This window comes from Pinus tabuliformis, chromosome X (genome assembly GCF_031772625.1).
Source record: "Pinus tabuliformis cultivar Carrire ecotype Pingquan chromosome X, CPIR1, whole genome shotgun sequence".
In the NCBI taxonomy this organism is placed as follows: Eukaryota; Viridiplantae; Streptophyta; class Pinopsida; order Pinales; family Pinaceae; genus Pinus; species Pinus tabuliformis.
Window position 1 is genome coordinate 1716928708 of NC_142308.1, and position 15721 is coordinate 1716944428.

At 37.7% G+C, this 15721-nt stretch overlaps 1 protein-coding gene across 1 annotated transcript in view; it reads left to right on the forward strand.

Annotated features, from left to right (window-relative positions):
• Positions 1-254: 254 nt before the first annotated feature.
• LOC149146617 (putative carbohydrate esterase At4g34215) overlaps positions 255-15721 on the forward strand; it is a 39445-nt gene continuing 23978 nt past the window's right edge. The window contains exons 1-2 of the mRNA XM_089447671.1: positions 255-588; positions 687-1021. Of these exons, the coding sequence (XP_089303797.1) occupies positions 411-588; positions 687-1021 (513 nt within the window). The 5' untranslated portion in view covers positions 255-410. The remainder of the gene's footprint in view (positions 589-686; positions 1022-15721) is intronic.

Sequence of the window (15721 nt, forward strand, 5' to 3'; positions counted from 1 at the left end):
TTTCATCAAATTCCATACTCCAAAATCTCTCTCGAACATGATAGATCTGGAATTAGATGAATCTAGACTGATAAATAAAAAATTTAAATTAAATATGTTAAAAATAATTCCAAAAGCAAAGTAGATTAAGGGAGAACCTTCATAGTTTTATATGAGATAAATTTATAAAATGTGTACAACAATGGGCATAAAGTGAACATGGTTAAAGTTATAAAATTGCCGAAGTGTGAGAGGAAAAATATGTGGTGCTCACGAGCATTTGAAAAAAAGCAACAACATAAAACAAACTCGGCAGATCTGAAAAACATTCTGAGAACCGCCGTTTAAGGGGGATAAAGCACCTCTGCAGACACATTCGGTCTAATAATTAACGCGGGCATAATTAACGGCTAAACCTGTTAAAGCAGAGAATGGATATCTTCGTTCTCTCAGGACAGAGCAACATGGCGGGCAGGGGAGGAGTCTATAATTCTCATTGGGACCATTTCCTTACTGATGAATGCCAACCAGACCCTTCAATTTTTAGGCTCAATTCACATCTTCAGTGGGAGCAAGCCCGTGAACCTCTGCATGCGGATATAGATGAACGTAAGTATGTGTGGCACTCTGTGTATATATATATGAATGAGGATTCAAGTTAAGCCTAACCATTTGGTATTTCTGCTTCTTATTAATGTTCAATACAGGAAAATTGTGCGGCACAGGCCCCGGAATGATTTTTGCAAACACAATATTGAAGCACAGTAAAGATCCCGAAAAGACCCGTATTGGTTTGGTTCCTTGTGCCATTGGAGGTACTGCGATCAAAGAATGGGAAAAGGGCAGCTCACTCTATGAGAACATGATAACTAGAACTAAGGCAGCTCTCAATCACGGAGGCATTTTGAGAGCAATTCTGTGGTATCAAGGCGAAAGTGATGCAGGATCTGATCAGGATGCTAATAGTTATAAACAGAACCTCGAGAGACTTATCCACGATATCCGCTCGGATCTGCAACATCCTGATCTCCTTTTCATCCAGGTAATGTGTTTTTCTAATTCTGATTATTCGATTGAATTGTTGCTATATTTGTATTGAGTATTCTCTGAAGGGTGCCTACGCTTAGAGTATTTATTTCCCGATGTCAGGGAATATTTGGGGGCAGACATGCTACGGGAATTTTGTGCTCTGTATACTTCGTGTTTGAGGAAGATGCTTTTATTTTCTAGTATTTATTTGTTTTCTGTGAATAGAAAACATGATTAGAAACAAGATTGCACCTTTATCTGAATGCTGGTATTTAAGAGTTTGAATTAAAAGTAAATTACAGAGAAGACAATACAGAAGCACTCGGACAAGACAACTATTTATTTACATGGTGAAATCCTGATAGTGTGTCAAGCAAACATCCATAGGGTATGGTATCAGTATTCTATTGCTCAAGGAACAAAATTACTTTGTTCTCAGGTCTGGCTTACAGTAACAACATTGCATCCTCTTAGGTCCGTAGATCTATATCAAACTTGGCACCATTACATTCATTACATGAACAACCATTGTTACGCAAATTATGAAAATAATTATTTGAAGTAAATTTTGGTTTTTAGAACAATTTTTTTCTTTCTAATTGTCGTCACAATTCCAACAATCTCCATTTTGACAACAATTTACCTGATACCTTGTCCAAACCCATTCATCACCTTTTATGTGAGCCAAGAGAAGCCAAACACCACTCTAGCTTCTCTAACAGTACTGGATTTGTAAACACGTCTGCACAGTTTTTTTGAGTATGGACTTTCTTAAGAGCTGCTCCACCTCCATCAATAACCTGTCTTACATAATGGTATATAATATCAATATGCTTAGTCTTACTATGATAAGTTGGATTTGTAGCCAAATGAATAGCACTTTGACTATCATAGAATACATTTGCATTGTCTTGCATTTGTCCAAATTCACCCAAATACCCTTTAACCAAAGTGCCTCCTTGCATGCATGTGAGACAACGATATATACTGCCTTATTCGTGGATAAAACTGTTGAAAAATGTCACTAGGCTGGGTCTTCATAATGACATGTATAATTGTGATTTTATGAGCAAGGAATTTTATTTTAGTGATTGCTCCCTTTGTGAGCCTTTAGGATTTGTCATCTAGTCATAAAAGTCAATTTGAGTCTATGTCATGTAAGAAGGACCCTTATTGGGCATGTTACATTTTATATGAGTCATTTAATAGGTATGAAAAACCCTCCAAGACAAGCACAAGACCTCTCCTTCATGTTGGCTACAAAATATAATAAAGATCTCCTCCAAATGACACGTCGACTCACCCTCCAACAAGTCGGCTTATTTTGACAGGGAAACAACTATAAATAGGGCTGCTCGGCATCATTTCTGAGATAAATTTTCTCATACAGTCTGAAGTGCGAAGTACAACAAGGAAGCCTAAAGATCAGCGAAAGGAGAAGGAAGTTCAACGAAGTTCTAAGCTTCAGGTTTTGGCTCTTGTTTTAGGGTGGTATTGCTGTCACATGTGCGAAGAAAGAGGAAACCATCTACTGTAGTAAGGTTGAGTTACAAGGTAACCAGATTAAAGTTTTAAAGAAGGCCGAGTCAAGCTCCATCACAAGTGAAGTAAATCAAGGCATAAGAAAAGGTCTTATGTGCAATTTAAGATTTTTGAAGTAGGATTGCAGACCTAATTCTAGGAGGCCGAAGGTTTGAAGCAGAAGAAGGTCGAAGTGGAAGAAGAGCCGAGACAAAGGAAGGAGTACAAGGTTGTGTTGATTTCTGGTAGCATCAGATGTGCTCTAAGTCTCAAAATTTGCAGGGAGGCTAGGACACATGTATTCCACAATACCCAGAAATCGTTTTGGGAAATTCCACCCGAAGACAGTTTTATTAAAATAATTAATTATTTTTAATGGATGCCTAAGTCTAAACTTAAGAAATTAAAATAATTAAAGGGTATTAATCAAACTGAGGGTGAAACCTCTAGCAGAAGACAGAGAGCAAGTCCAAATGATTTGAGCCATTGATTAGAATCTAATATGGGCTGTTGATTACTCAACTGGAGGATTATAAGAAGGACTTTGATGGGCATTTGGAAAATACATCGGAGAGAGATCAAGAGATCAAATTTCTCAGAGAGGGCAGCGCAACAGTTGCTAGAGAATCGATCAAGGTGATTTCTTGCAGTGAGGGGTAGGGATAGTAGACTAGAGGAAGCTTTCCAGATCCGGGGAGTGCAAGGCAGAGAAGGCAGAGAGCAGTTCAGTGAGGCAGCGCAGAGCTTTAGAGGGAGTTCGAATTCCAGCTAGGAGAGACGAGATTCAATGCAGGAAGCCGGGGTGTGAGATTGGAAGGCCTGGAGATCAAATTTCCAGTCAGCAGGAGGTCAGCAGAGGGATTGACGCAAAGCCCAATCAGAGTGACGCAGTTTTGTGTAGGGTTGACACAGAAGCTGTGTAGAGGCAGCGTGGGGCCAGTCAACAAGCCCTTGATCATAATCGAATCTCCCAGAACAATGTGAGATTTCTCTCACTAACCTTTCAGCCAGTTTCTCTCTATATCGGATAGCTAGTTGGGCATCCAACAAATTGTATTCCTTTCAACCAGTTTCTCTCTATATCGGATAACTAGTTGGGCATCCAACAAATTGTATTCAGAAAACTACGGCCTAATAATACAAACCCTCAGTTGCTGCACTGGTTTTCCTGTATTGGGTTTTTTTGGGGATGTTTGTCCAAAAATAATGGTGTCATGTGTTGTGTATTTCTTTCTTGCTCAGTCTCTTGTTTCCACATTTAATTTAATTGGTGAAGGCTGCAGTGTATTAGTTTCGGTATTTGTTGTAGGATGCAGTAAATAATTTGTTTAGTAATTTAACAAATATAAGATACTTAATTAGTTGCTGCAGTAGAAATTTGGGTCTTCCAAATTTTCACATGGTATCAGAGCGCAGGTGAAGCAAGAGAGAATAGCCGGAAGAGCCCAACGCTAAAGAGCAGGAGGGAAGTTGAAGTGCTGCGTAGGCAACAAATCGAATCCCCAGAGAAATTGTGCAGTCCGGCTAGGAGGGCAAAATTTTCGTGAGAAAATCTCTCTCTGTGTGAGTCAACAAAGAGAAAGATTTCCAGATCAAATTTTGCTAGTGTCGGAGGGAGCAACGTAGAAGCACCAGCACAGAGCAATTTTCTAGTGAGACGTAGTTGTCTGTAGCAGTTGCTGGGGCAGAAAAGCGTAAGAAGGAAGAAGGATACATTGTTGAGGGAATTTCTTCCTCAGAGAATTCCTAGCCAGGAATTTAATTTCTCTATTGTTGAGCAACAACAGAGAAGAGCAGATCTACTATCTCCAGTAGGGAGTGCGTAGGCTAGCCTAGTGCTGCACAAAGGAGAGAGGAGGCAGTTAGACATTTCGTTGGCAGAGATGGCAGCTAATGGGTTGCGAGACAAGATCAGTTGAATGGTGCATCCCACTATGTGATCTGGAAGGCAAGGATCTCATGTCTTCTGGATGAGCACAATCTCAAAACCTATGTTGACAGTGCGGTAGTTGTACCCTTGGATCCAGATCTTCTTAAGAAGTACAAGGGTGAGATGGCAAAGGCCAAGCAATTGATCCTCGACAGAGTGAGAGATCACGTAGTGTGTCACATTGCTGGCAAGGATACTGCCTGGCAGATGTGGGATGCATTGGCTACGCTATATGAAGGATCTTCCAAGCAGCGAAAGATGTACTTGGAGCAGAAGATGAGATCCATGTAGATGCAGAAGGGGGAACCCATTGATCCATTCCTAATGAAGCTTTAGGAAATCCAAGTTTCGTTGGTAGTTGTGGAGTCAACACCTCAGGCTACCGAGATGGTTAGGCTGACCCTGAATTCAGTCTCAGAAGAATGGCAAGTGTTTGTCTAGAGTATCCTAGGCAAAGAGAGATTGTCAGATTGGGAAGGAATGTGGGCTGCTCTTCAGCAGGAAGAGATGAGGAGAGACTTAGTCAAGTGCAAACTTGATAGCAATAGCAACAGTGGGATGAAGCCCAAGGAGGAGGAAGAGAATGCAGCCCTTGCATCCAAGGGGCAGTAGGAGCAGCGGAGGCAGAAGAAGGACGTCTCGAAGATCAAGTGCTTCTGGTGTGGTGAATTTGGTCACTACGCTACACAATGTCCTCTCAAGAAGAAGGACAAGGATGAGAAGCATGATTTGAAGGTTGCATCTGCAAAGATCAAGGAGGAGGAGTTTGCCATGATTGCCCAGATACCTCCAGGGGAGAGGTGGGGTGATCTAGTACTGTAGTTCAAAAGAACTGCAGATGGGCAGGATCCTTGAGGAGTCCACCTCTCGGATCAATACCTTGCTACGAGAGCCTAGATCAGAAGTAGCAGGATGGACCAGTGTCAGTTGGTGCAGAGGAGTGCCAGAGTGACAGTTGTAATGGCTAGGAGCGCCAGAAACTGAGCAGCGCAGAGCAGAGTTGGCAGCAGTGCAGTTGGCACAGTGCAGAGTCAACAACAACGCAGAGGCTTCAGAGGATCAACGCATAGACTAGCAGTAGTTAGAACTCCAACAACAGATGCATCATGCTGAACACCTGTTCAGTAATTTTGGATGCTTTTCTGTTGCTAATGCAGTAGCAACAACAGTTGGAGAAGGTTGCAGTGCAGATGCAGTGTTGGCAGTGGCAGTGCCAGTAGTAGCACAAATGTAGAACTTATGAGGGTTGCAATATAGATGTAGTGTTGGCAGTGGCAGGGTCAGCAGTAGTACAGATGCAGCGTTTGCGGTAGTTGATGGGCAGTGATGTCAGACATTAGCAGTGTAGAGGTAGATGTTACAAAGTCTGAGTGATGCTTCAGCAGGTTGCATTACTAGAGCACATTCCTCGCTAAGAGGCAGTGTTGATTTCTGGTAGCATCGAATGTGCTCTAAGCCTCAAAATTTGTAGGGAGGCTAGGACACATGTATTCCAAAATACCCATAAATCGTTTTGGGAAATTCCACCCAAAGACATTTTTATTAAAATAATTAATTATTTTTTAATGGATGCCTAAGTCTAAACTTAGGAAATTAAAATAATTAAAGGGTATTAATCAAATTGAGGGTGAAACTTTTAGAAGAAGACGGAGATCGAATCCAATTGATCTGAGCCATTGATTAGAATCTAATTTGGGCTATTGATTACTCATCTGGAGGATTATAAGAAGGAATTCGATGGGCATTTGGAAAATACATCGGAGATAGATCAAGAGATCGAATTTCTCAGAAAGGGCAGCACAACAGTTGCTAGAGAATCAATCAAGGTGATTTCTTGCAGTGATGGGCAGTGATAGTAGACCAGAGGAAGATTTCTAGTTCTGGTGAGTGCAAGGCAGAGAAGGCAGAGAGTAGTTCAGTGAGGAAACGCAGTGCCACGCAGAGGCAACATTGAGCTTCAGAGGGAATTCAAATTCCAACTAGGAGAGACGAGATTCAGTCCAAGAAGCCAGGGTGTGAGACCATAAGGCCTGGAGATTGAGTTTCCAATCAGCAGGAGGTCAACAGAGGGATTGACGCAGAGCCCAGCCAGAGTGACACAATTTTGCATAGGGTTGACGCAGAAGTTGCATAGAGGCAACGTGGGGCCAGTCAGCAAGCCCCTGACTAGAATTGAATCTCCCAAAATAATGTGAGATTTCTCTCACAAACCTTTTTGCCAGTTTCTCTCTGTATCGGATAACCAGTTGGGCATCCAACGAATTGTGTTCAGAAAACTATGACTTAATAATACAAACCCTCAGCTACTGTATCAGTTTTCTCGCATTGGGTTTTTCCGGGGACGTTTGTCCAAAAGTAACGGTGTCATGTGTTGTGTATTTCTTTCTTGCTCAGTTTCTTGTTTCCACATTTAATTTAATTGGTGAAGGTTGCAGTGTATTAGTTTCTGTATTTGCTGTAGGATGCAATAAATAATTTGTTCAGTAATTTAACAAATGGAAGATGCTTAATGAATTGCTGCAGTAGAAATTTGGGTCTTCCAAATTTTCACAGGTTGACTATCATCAAGGGAACTTGTGTCTTGGTCTTGGAGTGGCAAATAGGTCAAGGGTCTTGGTCTTGGTATTTGTCAATTGGAATCTCTATAAGAAGAAGAATTTGTTTGAGTTTTCCTCTCAAGAGTGAGAGGCTTTGGCCTTGATTGATAGCCTATATTCTGCGTCTCTTGTCCCTTTATGGTTTATGCATTGGTAGTTGTTTGATGAAAAATAACACTAATAATCTAAGTAAAGGAAGATCCTAGTCTAAGAAAGTAAAAAGCATTCACAAACAGTTACTAATCAAAGAGAAATCACTTAATCTCTATGCCCTAGATTTCTCAACAAAAACAACTATTTTTGGAAGCTTTGACATCCAACTAATAAATCCTCCTGCAAGAGCGAAGACATAATCTAAAGTAGATCTTCTCTTGCCTAATTCGCCTACAAAATCTAAATCAACATAGCCCTAGAAAGAATCACCACAACGGTAAATGTGACACAATAATTACTTGTGCCTTTAAAATACCGAAGCACCCGTTTAACTACTTTACAATGCTCTCTTTCTGAATTTGCCATATATCCACTGTCAATCAACGTGGAAAAAGTCGAAATCGGGATTAAATCGGCTAGGATCCAGAAATTGAAAAGGTCGTTAAAGTTGGGAGGTTTTTGAAAAAGTCTGCAAAATTAAAAAAATACAAAAATATTCATTTTTTTTAAAAGTCATTAAGGAAACTACCTCGCTCACAATTTTTTGGAAAAACTCCCGATTTTATCCCTACTTTTTCAATAAAATCTCGATTTTTTCAAAAAATAAAATAAAAAAGTCATTAAAGAAACTACCTCGCTCACGATTTTTTCGGAAAACTCCTGATTTTATCTTGACTTTTTCGATAAAATCCCAATTTTTTCGTTTTCCAAAAATTTGCCAAAAAGTCGGTTAGCTCAAAAAATCGGACTTTGACAATTTTATCGGGACTTTTTCCACACTGCTGTCAACACTAATTACATGTGAAATATCTGGTTTAGTATATACCATTGAATACATTAAACATCCTACTGCACTAGGATATGGTACATGAGACATAAAATCCTTCTCTTTTTCACTACTAGGACATAAACTTGAAGAAAACTTAAAATGTGAAGCTATTGGGATATTCATAGGTTTCACATTATTTATACCGAATTTCACGAGTATTTTCTCCACATATTTTTGTTGTGATAACTTGAGCTTACATTTTTCCTGTCTTTGTATATTTCTATGCCCACAATTTGTTTTGCTACTTCTAGATCCTTCTAATTGAGCCTTTAACCTGTTGATCTCATCCATGCTTTTGCTTGCAACAAGCATATCATCAACATATAACACTAGGATAATGAATATATCGTTCAAAATTTTGAATTAAACACATTGGTCATACTCACTTCTAGTATAATTTTCTCTCACCATGAAGGAATCAAATTTCTTGTACCATTAACTAGGAGATTGCTTTAGGCCATACAATGACTTCTTGAGCTTGCAAATAAACCTTGTTTTGTGATGTTAAACAAATCCTTCTAGTTGTTCCATGTATATTTCCTCATCCAAATCTCCATGTGAAAACATTGTTTTAACATCTAACTGTTCTAAGTCAAAATCAAGTAAAGCAACTAGTGCTAATACAATGCGAACATAAACAAGTTTAACAACTGGTGAAAATTTTTCATAGAAATCAATGCCTTCCATATGATATTACCCCTTTGCTATCGGTCTAGCTTTATATCTTTCAATTTTACCATCAATGCTCTTCTTAAATTTGTAGGCCCACTTACACCCAAAAACTTTTCTATCTTTTGGAAGTTGTACCAGGTCCCAAGTTTTGTTTTTCTCCAAGGCATCCATCTATTCTTTCATTGCTATTTTCCATTTAGCATTTTCAATACCATCTATTGCTTCCTGATAACAAGAAGGTTCCCCATCTTTAGTAATCAAAACAATAAATGAAACATAATCATTATACCTCTTAGGAGGATTTCTGCCCTGTGTAGATCTCCTTAGTGTTGGTTGTGGCATTTCCACATTTTCCTAAATCTTTTCAACATCCGCAACTTCTTTATCTATCATCAGATTCTTCTTCATGCTTCCTAGATTCCGCAGATGGTTGAATCTCCAATTGAATTTGTTGATTTAGTGGTGCTTGTTCTTGTTTCATATCAACATCTACAATGTCCAATTTAATGAGGGGGGATTCATTAAATACTACATCCCTGTTAATGATGATTTTGTGGGTAGTAGGATCCCACAATAAATATGCCTTAACTACATCGTCGTAACCAACCAAGGCATTTTTTTCATTTGGGGTCTAACTTAGAATGCTAGTTTTTAAGAGTAAGAGCATAAGCTTCATGACCAAAACATTTTAAATTTGAGTAATCACAAGGATGACTTATCCATACCTCTTCAGAGTTTTTGCAATGATGGCTATCGATTTACCAGATAACAAGTAGTAGTGACCACCTTTATCCATTGACATTGCTAAGCATGCTTCTTGTTCTCTCTACAAGAGTCCTATTCATGCATTGCACAACACCATTTTGTTGGGATGTAAACTGTGGTTTTATGTATTTCGATCCCAACTTCTTTGCAATATTTCTCAAATTCCAAAGGTAAAATCTTGCCTCCGTTATTTGTTCTTAAACATTTGATTGTCCTACCAACTCTCTTTTTAACAAAAACTCTGAATTGCTTAAATAAATTAAACACATCGGCTTTGCCTTTTAGGATATAGACCCACAATTTTCTAGAGTAATCATCTATAAATGTTACAAAATATGATGATCCTCTAAAATAAATTGTAAGCCTATAAGGTTGTTAAATTTGGCAACTAGGGCCAAACTCCACCTTGGACAACTTATATGAGGTAGCTGATATTTTTATTGGATTCCTCTTTCTGAGAGGTGTAGGATTGATCTAAAGATCATCTTATTCTAACGTATACAAATGGAATTATGAATTTATTTCTATTATGGACAAATTATCAAGGTCGGCCAACAAACTAATGTAGGCTCAGAAGCCAAAAGGACACGTCTATTCATCCTCAATGTTGCATATAAATAAAAGGAGCCTCATCCTCATTTTCTCACTCATCTTCACACACATCTCTTTCTCTCTGTTGAACCTTTGAAGAATAATAAGAAGATTTGATCAAAGGGTTTCCCCACATTGGGGTTTTTCCCTAGCATCTGCCAAATACTGTGTCCTCTTGTCTTGGCTTGTCTTCTGGTTATTGTTTATGTTCTATCTGCATTTTACTATCATGCTAATGTGGTTTCTAATCTGGAAATTGATATTGGGCTGATAAAAAAATTGAAGTAAAATTGCTCTTAAGCATAGAACATACCATTGTTATCTAAAATTAACAGTATGGCCCACAAACATTTGAATGCATATAATCTTAGAATACTTTACTTGTATGACTAACTACTTTAAACTTCTATTTACACCACTTCCCAAAAGTACAATCTATGTTGAAATTCAAAGTCAGAGATTTTAAATTTGGAAGTAATTTGAGATTTATTAGTAGCTATAGCCCTTTATCACTCATATGATCAAGTTGTTGATGCCATAAATGAGTAGATTCATTTTCATCCTCATATACTGCCATTGCTTCATTTATTTGAGTATTCCCTTGGAGGTTGTAAAGGTTTTCAGTGTTTGTAGCCTTCATAACCACCAAATCACCTTTGGACACCTTCAATGCTCCACCTTGACCTGTAAATTTATTACTTCTAGAATCCAAAACTCCCAAAGAAATTAAATTCTTTTTGAGTTCAAGTACATGTCTTACCTCTATTAATGTTCTTACCATACCATCAAACATTTTAATCTCAATTCTTTCAACCCTAGTAGTCTTTCAAGAAGCATTATTTCCCATCTGGATAATACCACCATCAACAACTTGATAAAAAGAAAACCAACCTCTGTGAGCACATGTGATGTGAAACAATAGAATCTAATAAGTAATCTTCATAATATTGTGGGACATCACAATTAGATCAAACTTCATCAACCATACATGGACTTGATTCAATCAAATTTTCTTTCTATTTGAAGTCTTCCTTGGATTCCTATCTCTTACAACAATCTTTCTTGAGATGTATTGATTTATTATAGTACCAACATTTTAGTTTACCCTTCTTTACTTTTGACTTAGATCTTGATGTACCTCTTGACTTCTCCCCTTTTTCTTTGGATTGAACCTGGCACCTATGTCACATGGTTCAGGTTCGAATTCGAGTTCGAAAACAATTAAGTTCGATTTGAATTCGAATTTTTCGATGAGGTTCGAATATATATATATATATATATATATATATCATAAAATAATAAAAAATCAAAATCAATCAATAAAACTATATGAGTAGCAGTGAGCACCCACGAGCCACAAATCACGACCACTATTAACTTCATGCTTCGGGCGGTGGGGACAAGCAGCGTCTAGAAATTGAATTCAGGAAATTGTAGAGAATACAACACGCAGCGGCAACACTGAGCACAATAGAGCGAGTACACTCAGACTGAAGTTGGCTTGTGAAAATCTATTAACAACCATGGTAAATAAAGCCAAATGAGTATCCACTGCTGGAAACTAATTGGTGGGAAGCAGAACAAGAGAAAACCCTGTGTTGCTGATGGTTTTTCTCATAAACCTTAAAACAGCTGACAAAAACCACCCGAAATCTAACCTCGAACCCCAAAAAAATTTAAAAAATTATAAAATTGGGCTTCAGGTTCGTCTTTAGGTTCGCCTTCATGTTCGAATTTGAGGTTCGACTATCAGGTTTGAATTCGTTGAGGTTTGAATTTGAGGTTCGACTATCAGGTTCGAATTCGTTGAGGTTCGAATTTGTTGAGGTTCGAATTTGAGGTTCGACTATCAGGTTCGTCGAACCTGAACGAATTTGAAATTTTTTTTTGGGTTCGCCGAATTTCGAACCTCAAGGTTCAAATTCAGTGAACCCTGTGACATAGCCTGTCACCACAAACTCTAGCAACCTAGTGTAAAGCCTCAGTAGGGAGTCTAGGTTGGGGGAAACAATGAGATCAACCACCACTGTCACCTTAGTGTCTATTCCCTTGCTATTTGTGGATGGATATTATCCCCACAAGGGAGGCTTACACAATAGGTCTCAGAAATTAAGTGACCCAAGGACTCGTAGGCTAAATACCCTCTGAGAATCTTGTTAATTAGACACCTCAAAAGTATGTTCAATAAGGTGGTGCTTTGAGTGAAATGAGGTAGCAAGTTCCAAGAACCTATGGCTAAGTCTAAAGGGCTAGGATAAGTCCTATATATGCGCTCAAATAGATTCCAACCACGTGTTACTTTAATTAAATTGATTGCTATTATAAGTTAGGGTTTGAAATAAAAACAATTTACAACATGCAAAGTTTATGACAATAATAATAAAATAGCCCACAAATAATGAAAAACAATAAACTATCAAAGGTTATTAAAAGGGAAAACAAGGGAATAGGTCAAAGAAACTTTTGAATGGATGAAAATACACAAAACAAATATGCAACCCTAGATGTTAGCCCTAGAGTGATGCCAAGGTCTCACTTTACTAGTATCTTTATCCTTAATTCATGGATCATGCTCTTCCAAACCTTTTGAGAGATCTGCTATCTCTCTCTCTTGTAGTTAGAATTCTACTTTAGGGTGTGGTGGTGATCAACTTCAATATGGAGTTCAAACACTAACCACACTTCATCCAAGCTTGAAACCTCCTTTAAATGTAGCGCTATCTGAAGATCCCGATGCTCCTTACCAATCCTGATGTTTTCCCTAGCTAACAAGCGATCTATATATCTTTTCCTTGAATGAGAAATCCGGATGTCTGGGGACCCAACTAGCTATTATATTTCTCACTTCGGCAAGGCCTGAATAACCTTTTGGGCGCGAACCCCAAAATTTGATTCTTATTGTAAATTATAATGGGATCCACCTCAGATGACTTATGGTTTGGATATGAAATTCGATGCAAAATTTGATTCTCCTTACAAAACTTTTAGCGGGGTCCATGTCGGATTGTCAAAGTGATCCGGGATCCGGTTGATAGCTACACCGCTCAACAATTGTGGAGTCAGATACTCTCTGCCTCATATATCCTTCAAGCTAGGACTAACGGCAAATTGAGATAGACTTTTGTTTACACCTTTGTCAATTGGCTTGGTAAGTGGTTAATCTCTTGTCTTGTTTTTTTTTATGCTCCTTGATATGGTTTTTAAGTATTCTTTTCCAATCCATTGTTGATGTTATTGGTAAAGGCTATTCCTTTCAGGGGAACCCTTCTTTTAGGGGCCTTGGTTTTGATGACTTGTTTTGATTAGACAAGGGATTATTTGGTCTTTAAACCCTAGCCATTTATTCTAATCCATAAGCATTGAATAACCAAATCTTAAAGGGGCATTCTACTTGACCACATATGCCCTAAGTGGAGACAAGGCACTAAACTTACTCCTAACAACCAACCAGAAAACCCGAAAACACCAAATTATTTTCTTTCTTGTCTGATAAAAGATAAACATACAGAAAAAAAAAGGAAAATCCTGAAAAAAATGTTTACTCACTCTCTAGTGGAAATTGAATGATTAATTTTGTTTTCGTTTGTCTAGGAATTTATGCTAACTTGTTGATATTTAACACTAATATGGAAAAACAACCCCACACATTTATTCTTAAAGCTGTTATCTAACGTTTTGTGGGCTAATTTAAAGTGCTTACCAATTCTGGAAACTAATTTGCAACAGCAGATTAGGTGAAACCCTAAAAGCTAGGGTTTATCCCTAAAAGGTGTGTTCTAGCCCTACTCTAGCTTATATTTCATTCCTATATTGTTTACAAGGCTTATCTAATACAATCTATCAATGAAAGTCATCTCCTAAGTGCTTCATTATGTTTATGTTTCATTTGGAATTATTTTGGTGAAACCCTAAGGAAATTCACAACCACTCATTTACAAGTTGAAGTAATTTCATGGCTATTTTTCATTGATCTTATAAAATTTTCATTACTGGGCTGTTTTTACATATTATATTCATTTCCCTAGCAAATCCACCCAAGGTTTATTGACCTAAGTGCTTTTGGACACTCTCGAGTGGCTTTTCTTCACTCCAAATCTGCACTTTCAACATTTTTTTAATCATAAATCAGATTCTGGAATCTGTGAATAGCAGCAAGGTTGTCATATTTCAGCATACAATCACATGGTAACTCAATCATAGCTCTCTTGGAATTTGCAATCATATTTCACTCTTTATGGACTAAAAGGTACTCATTCTTGTGATTATGATGTGGAATCTAAATGCTGATTTGTATTTTTTCTGTACCATATCATTATTTTGGATCTGACACTTGTTAATTAGCTCTGAACCCTCATTATATTATGGTGTTTTTAGTCCTAGTTTTTTGTTGAATATTCTTTAGACATCTCATCATTTGGCACTGGTTTATCTAATCATATATTGAGGTGTGTGTTTGTTGAAGTGAATTGTATTGTACATTACAACAATATACTTTACAAGTTCATTTCCATAGATTGAGATACCCACTGTGGCTTCAAGGCATTGGCCTCAAGTGAAGGGGAAATTGTGTAAGGCGATAGTGGTGCATTTCCCAAGTGTGCCGACCCTTGTGGCACTATTGCTGCAAAATCTGGCAGGCCTAATGCAAAGCCCCACTAGGCCGAAACCAAACCTTAAGGCAACAAGAGATGGGTTGCCACTGTCACCTCAACAACCTATTCCTACTATTTATTGGTATTCAACCACAAGGGAAGCTTCCCTAAATGATCACTTAAGGGATATTCAATGAGAATGGCTTAAGGTGATAGAATATTGTCTAAAAATGGGATATAGTACTGGTAGAGCCTAGAGGGCTTAGGTAATATTTACCAAAGTTCAAGTACTCTATTCCCAGACCAATTATATGGCTGCTATAAGTTAGGGTTTTGCATATTTTCACTAGTAAGGCATACAACGTCATATAGCAGACAAAGGAAAAGGTCTCTCAATGATTAATTAACAAAAGGGGCATGACATTCAAATAGATACTTACGATCTAGGGTTTATAGTGGAGTTTTATAGCTGAAAAGAAAAAGAATGACAACGTGAGCCTTAAAAGCAAGTTTTAACATGCATATAATGCTAGATTTTAATTTCATATATTTATTAAATGCAGTTCCTACTTTTAAGACAACAATACATCAAACATAAATTACTTTTTAGTAATTTTTCATATAAAACCCTAGCCTTACCCTAAATATCTAGGAATTAGATAAAAGGAGGATAAATTTATTAAAGAAGAGAGTTTCATCAACACTACTAAAACTAGTGCCTTGTCCTAATGGAAATTTATGAACTTGTTGAAGTAAGTGGGGATGACTAGGGCATCCACTTTAAATCCCAACAATTTCCTTGTGAGGGGAGATTTTAAATTTAAGGGATGCACACTCGTGTGAAAATTTCTAAAATAGAAATCCTCCTGCAGTGATCAATGTTATTTCTTCTACTTATTATCACAAAAATAAGTTATTTACAGTGTTCTTATAACAACTATCAAAATATATTCTACTGTGATAAAAATGACAATGTTTGTATTAAAATACAACCCACTAGTCAGCTCTACGAAAGAGAGTCTGAGCCATGAGAGTCTGGCTCTGCACAATGCTCTACATTGTT